The sequence below is a fragment of the Elephantulus edwardii genome, unplaced genomic scaffold (genome assembly GCF_000299155.1).
Source record: "Elephantulus edwardii isolate Elephantulus edwardi_28Jun2011 unplaced genomic scaffold, EleEdw1.0 scaffold00269, whole genome shotgun sequence".
Taxonomy (NCBI): domain Eukaryota; kingdom Metazoa; phylum Chordata; class Mammalia; order Macroscelidea; family Macroscelididae; genus Elephantulus; species Elephantulus edwardii.
Genome location: NW_006400019.1, coordinates 2,979,670 through 2,985,930, shown reverse-complemented (window position 1 = coordinate 2,985,930; position 6,261 = coordinate 2,979,670). Strand labels below are relative to the sequence as shown.

General features: G+C 43.7%; 1 protein-coding gene across 1 annotated transcript in view; it reads right to left on the bottom strand.

Moving 5' to 3' along the window:
- Nucleotides 1-419: 419 nt before the first annotated feature.
- Nucleotides 420-6,261, bottom strand: part of BRCC3 (BRCA1/BRCA2-containing complex, subunit 3) — an 81,621-nt gene continuing 75,779 nt past the window's right edge. The window contains exon 14 of the mRNA XM_006900002.1: nucleotides 420-571. Within this exon, the coding sequence (XP_006900064.1) occupies nucleotides 420-571 (152 nt within the window). The remainder of the gene's footprint in view (nucleotides 572-6,261) is intronic.

The window sequence follows — 6,261 nt, the reverse complement described above, 5'->3', positions numbered from 1 at the left end:
TTCTTTAGAGGAAGACATTTTGTGTTCAATTCAAGTGTAAACCCCACACATTGGAAAAAAGTCTCCCTTGGAGGCTAGGATTTTGAAGCTTCATCTCACATACTTTGGACACGTGCAGGGGGGACCAGTCCTTGAAGAAGGACATCATGCTTGGATGGGTAGAGGGACAGTGCAGGAGAGGAAGACCCCAGATGAGATGGATTGAGAAAGTAACTGGGGCAACAGGGATCGGTGTGTTGGAGTCAGTGAAACTGGCTCCGGACAGGGCAGGCTTCAGAGCTGCTGTACATAGGGTCGCTATGGGTCACACAAAACAACAACCTATCTGTTTACACATGAGCAGTATACATTGTAGCACAACTGTATTTATGTTTAGAACATTTTTTTAAAGAAAGATTTACCCGATTTTGTCTCCAGCCTTATTCTAGGGAAGAAAGCTCTTGCATAAGTTCTTCCTTTTCTTGTTGCAACTCTTGCAAATGCTGTTGGTTTTGCTCCAGTCTGTCCTCCAACCATTGTAGGAGAGGTCCACTGACAGCTGACATCTGGCTGCACAGGTTCTTAGTAAATACTTCAACAAGAAAAATACAGATAGATTGTAAGAAAGCACTGTCCGCTGGCATATCTCCATTCCCTGACCAATAGTCCCTCAACTGTAAGCAGAGGAAGAAGAAATTGGAGGAGGAAGCAGAAGAGCCAGTAAGAGAGCTCTCGTGGCCTAGTGGTAAGAATCTGCCCTGTACTACCAAAGGCGTGTTCGACTCCACCAGCTGCTCTGCAGAAGACTGAACAGTTTCCTCCCGCGAGATTAACTGCCTCTGAAAAGCTGCTGGAGGCTTAATAAGGGTCATTTTGATGGCACACAACACAACAGGGCTGCCTATGCAGAGGGCAGAAGGTGGCCAGCTACTTACTCCTGCAGGAAAAATGGCTAAGAGCTATTAAAAGGTTACTTCTAGATTTTCAGATCTGTTCACATTATCAATGACTATAACCTTGTATAGAGTTAAAAATGTACACAGTCTTTGATTTCGTTTTCCATGGAGTGCTATAGGAAAATTGCTTATCAAATGTTACTTGCAATGGAGAACTACATTAGTTCAGCTTATCTGGAACCTTTTGTTTAAAATGAAGAAACCAAGAACGGGATGAAGAGTAAGGGAGCAGGAAATATCCCATGCCTTGCTGTGAACTGTTGTCAGGTATCATTTCATCGCCATGATGCACCAGCAGATCTGAACCCTGCCCTCTCCTGCGGTGCCCTCACCATCTCTGACAATCAAGCCATCTTGGTGAGCATCTTCCTATTGTTCCCAGCCTCCACCTTTCCCAGCATAGTATCTTTTTTCCAAGGACTGGGCCTTTCTGACAACATGCTCATAGCATGTGAGAGGAAGTCTCACCCCCTCCCCCCACCTTGAGAGCAGCCTCACTGCACTGCCTGCAAGACAGACTTGTTTGTTCTTCTGACAGTCATTCACTTGTTGCTGACAAGTTGGAACCAACTTGTAGCTGACCCTTCAACGAGTTTTAAAGAGCAGATGGTGGATTCAAACTGCCTTCCTTTGGGTTGATGACAGCATAACTCCTGCCCCACTAAACCATCAAAGCTTCCTGTTCGTTTGTCAGTCAAGAGGACATTCAGTGCCCCTCTTCAACACTACAATCCAAAGACATCAATTCTTCCTTGGTCTTCCTTACTTATTGTCCAACGTTTAGATGCTCAAAAAGCAACTAAAAGCAACATGACTTGAATCAGTCACACCTCCTGACTCTTTAGAACTTTTGCTATGAAATGCTGTTGTTGTGTGCTGTTGACTACAACTCAGCAACCCTATCAACAATTGCTCTGAACCTTGCCCAATGCCATCCTCACCATCTCCAGTACACTTCAGCCCATTGTTACAGTCACGTGTCAATCCATTCCTCTGAGGGTTGACGGTCTTCCTTTCTTATGTTAATCCTCCACCTTTCCAAGCATGTCTTTTCCAAAGGCTGGCCCCTTCTGAAAACATGCCCAAAGTATGTGAGATGGGGCTTTAGCATCCTTGCCTCCAAGGAGCACGCTGGCTGCACCTTCTCCAAGACAGATCTGTTTGTTGTTTTGGCACTCCAGGAAATATCCAATACTTTTCTCCAACACCACAACTCAAAGGCACAGATTCTTCTTCTGTCATCTTTAGTAATTAGTGTAGTTAAAATGTTTCCTTCCTAAACTTTGGTCTATTCCAACTTTATGGTGAAACAATGATTCTGTGACACTCTTGTGAAAGAAATTCTTCCTAATAGAACTATCTTTTTCTCTCTTATAATACAAGATAGTTACTGAAATTAAGATTATTAATACTGTGGGGGAATATCCTTGAAGCTTTTTGAAAAACAATCTGTGTCTCAGTGTGTGTATTTTTGAAAAAAAAATCCTATTATTTTGGACCTTCCTTTTCCTCTACATAATACTCATCTGAATAGGTAAGTTCACTCTTGATGGACATTGCAATATAACCACAGTCAACAAGTAGTTCTGACTCATGGGGGCTTCTCCACTCTGTTTCCAAGTTACAGATTTTAATGAGAGGAGATTGCCATATCCAAGTCCATGTTTTTCTTGTTATGTGCCCTTGAGTTGCCCGTCACTCATAGTGACCCTATGTACAACAGCCCTAAACTCTGGCCTATCCTGTGCCAATCTCACTATCTCTGACACACCTACCCCCATTACCCCAGTCACTGAATCAATCCATCTCATCGAGGGTCTTCCTCTCCTGTGCTGTTCCTCCACCCTACCAAGCATGACGTCCCTCTCCAAGGACTGGTCCCTCCTTGCAACATGTCCAAAGTATGTCAGACGAAGCTTCAGAAACCTTGCCTCCAAGGAGCAGCCCGGCTTCACCCTCTCCAGGACAAGCCTGTTCGTTTTCTTAGCAGTCCATGGTACTCTCAAAACTCTTCTCCAACACCACAGCTCAAAGGCATCCACTTTCCTTCTTTCATCCTTTTCATTGTCCAGCTCTCTGATGCACTGCAAGTGATTGCAAAGACCATGGCATTTATCAGGTGCACTTTAGTCTCCAGACTGACATCATTGCACTTCTGTATTTTAGAGAGATCTCTAACGGCAGATATTATTATTATTATGATGATGATGATGATGATGTGTGTACCGTCAAATCAGATCTGACAGGTACAGGAGGAGATTTTCCCTCCTTTTCCAGCAGAACATCTGGTGGATTCGAACTGTGTACCTCTGGGATTTCAGTGCAGCGTCTTGCCACTAGGCCACCAGAGCTCACCGCAATACGTCTTTTAATTTCCTGGCTTCTGGTGCCAAGAGGGTTGACTGTGGAGCCAAGCAAACCGAAACTGTGAACAATCTGTCTCTTCACCATCCATTATTATCCTGGCATTTGGCCCAGCGATGAGAATTTTTGTTTTCTTGATATTGAGCCTCAATCCATATTGAAGACTGCAGTCCCTGACCTTCCGCAGCAAATGCTTCAGGTCCTCCTCAATTTCAGCAAGCAGGGTTGTGTCATCTGCATAACGCAGATTGTTGATGAGTCTTCCTCCAATCCTGATGCCACATTTCTCCTCATAGAGCCCAGCCTCCCGGATAATCTGTTCGGCATAAAGATTGAAAAGGTATGGAGACAGGATACAGCCCTGGCATACGCCCTTCCCAATTTTGAACTAGGCAGGGTTTCCCTGCTCTGTTCTGACGACTACCTCCTGGTCCAAGTATAGGTTTCGCATTAGCACAATCAAGTGTTCTGGGATTCCCATTCTTCTCAGAGTTAGCCATAGTTTGTTATGATCCACACAGTCAAATGCCTTTGCATGGTCAATCAAACACAGATAGACATTCCTCTGGTATTCCCTGCTTTCAGCCAAGATCCATCTAACATTAGCTACAATATTCCTAGTACCACGACCCCTTCTAAACCCAGCCTGCACTTCTGGTAGTTCTCTGTTGATATGCCGTTCCAGTCATTTTTGGATAATCTTCAGCAGAGTCTTGCTTGCATGTGATATTAATGATATTATTTTATAATTTCCACACTCTGTGGGATCACCTTTCTTTGTAATGGGAACAAATATAGATCTCTTCCAGTCAGTTGGCCAAGTGCTTGTTCTCCAGATTTCTTGGCACAACCTGGTAAGCATGTCCAAGGCAGCATCTGTTAGTTGAAATATGTCAATTGGTATACTATCAATTCCTGGGGCCTTATTCTTAGGCAATTCTTTCAAAGCAGTCTGAACTTCTTCCTTCATCACTATAGGCTCTTGCTCATATGTTGTTTCATTAAATTCTTTTGTGTCTGCCAAGTCCTTTTGGTATAATGACTCTGTATACTCTTTCCATCTACTTTTAATACTTGCAGGATCACTCAATATTCTGCCCAAAGATCCTTAAGAATTTCAACTCAAGGCTTGAATTTGTTCTTCAGTTCCTTGAGCTTAAGAAATACTGAGTTTGTCCCCTTTGATTTTCTGACTCCAGCTCTTTGCACGTTTTTTTATAATACTTTATTTTGTCTTGTCACGCAGCCTTTTGAAATCTCCTGTTCAGTTCCTTAATGTCTTGATTTCTTCCTTCTGCTTTGGCTTCTCAGAGCTCCAGTGCAATATTCAGAGTCTCTTCTGACATCCATTTTGGTCTTTTCTGCTCCTCCGTCTTTGCAACGACTTTTGCACTCTTCCTGGATACTACATAATCAGTTTTGCTATGAACATGGAATTGGAGCTGGCAATTCGACTTCTAGAAATATATCTTTCAAAAGTAACTCAGCAATAACTTAGTGCTGTCAAGTAAAAACTAACTCTCAAGTGTATAAAAGTAAATTTAAAACAATATTAACCTGCTTTTATAATAGCAAAAAAAATGGATGCTTTTGAAATAAGGAGCCCTGGTGGTGTAGTAGATTCAGTGTTGGGCTGCCAACCAAAATGTGAGCAGTTCAAAACCTCCAACCAGTCCATGAGACAAATATGAGGTTTTCCAAGTGTTCATTTCCCCTACAGTCTCACCTAACTATCTCTCAAGTTTATCTTTGCCCCAGGAGAAAAGATGGAAATGATAACTTTCTTTTAATGCAGGCACTCTGGTGGTATCGTTTGTAGGGAGCTGTGCTGCTAACCCAAAGGCATTGCCTCTCTGGCGGTTCGAATCCAACAGCTGCTCTGTGGGAAAAAGACAGGCCACCTCCTCCTATGTGATTTACTGCCTTTGAAAACCTCGGGGAGGGTTAGTTATGAAACAGTTCATTTTTCCCAACAGTAGATAGCTAGGGAGCTCTGGTGGCCTAGTAGTAAAGAGTTGTGCTGCCAACCCAAAAGTACATGGTTCTAATCCACCTGCTGCTCTATGAGAGAAAGGTGGGCAATCTGGTCTCTAAAAACTCACTGAAGGGTCAGTTATGAATCGAGTATGACTCAACAGCACATAACAATTAAGAGCTAACTGTAGGCCACCATTTGTGGTGTTTCACATACCTTCAGGGTAGCCCATGGATGACAGGTTTCAGAAGAGCTTCCAGACTAAGGTGGATTAGGAAGCGGGACTGGACACCCACTTCTGAGATGTCCTGGAGGAACAGTGTTGGGTATAGCACCCCTTGGATATAGTTCCACTAATATATCTCTCTATATATCTATCTCTATCTCTATATCTATATCCATTGCTGGGAGATCACTCTCGGGTTGGAATGTAACTGGACGAGAGCTGCCTCCTTAATGTCGAGGGCGGAGGAAGGCTTATACCCATGAGGAGTAACAGCTTACAAACACCCATTAAGAGTTGGACAGATTGTGGGGAGAGTGCAGGAGATGGCAGAGTTCTACGAGTCATTGTTGACAGTATCCAAGAAGAGCGGCCAGCACTCAACACATAATATGCCAATTAATGCTCACATGTGCCCCCTAGAACTCTGTCAATAAGAGGACATCAACAGGCTAGAAGTCAACGTAGAGGGCTCCCACACAGAACTTGGGTTATATTCTAGCCCTTACAAGCTATGTGACCTCAGGTTTTGATCTGACTTTCCTCTTAGTAAGATTGTTGTTGTTGTTATGTGCTGTTGAGTCACTTGTGACTCATAGCGACCCTATGTACAACAGCCCTAAACCCTGCTCTATCCTGTGCCAATGGCACTGCCTCTGACACACCCATCCCGATTCCCCAGTCACTGAATCAATCCACCTCATAGAGGGCCTTCCCGTCCTGCGCTGTCCCTCTACTCTACCCAGCATGATGTCCCTCTCTAA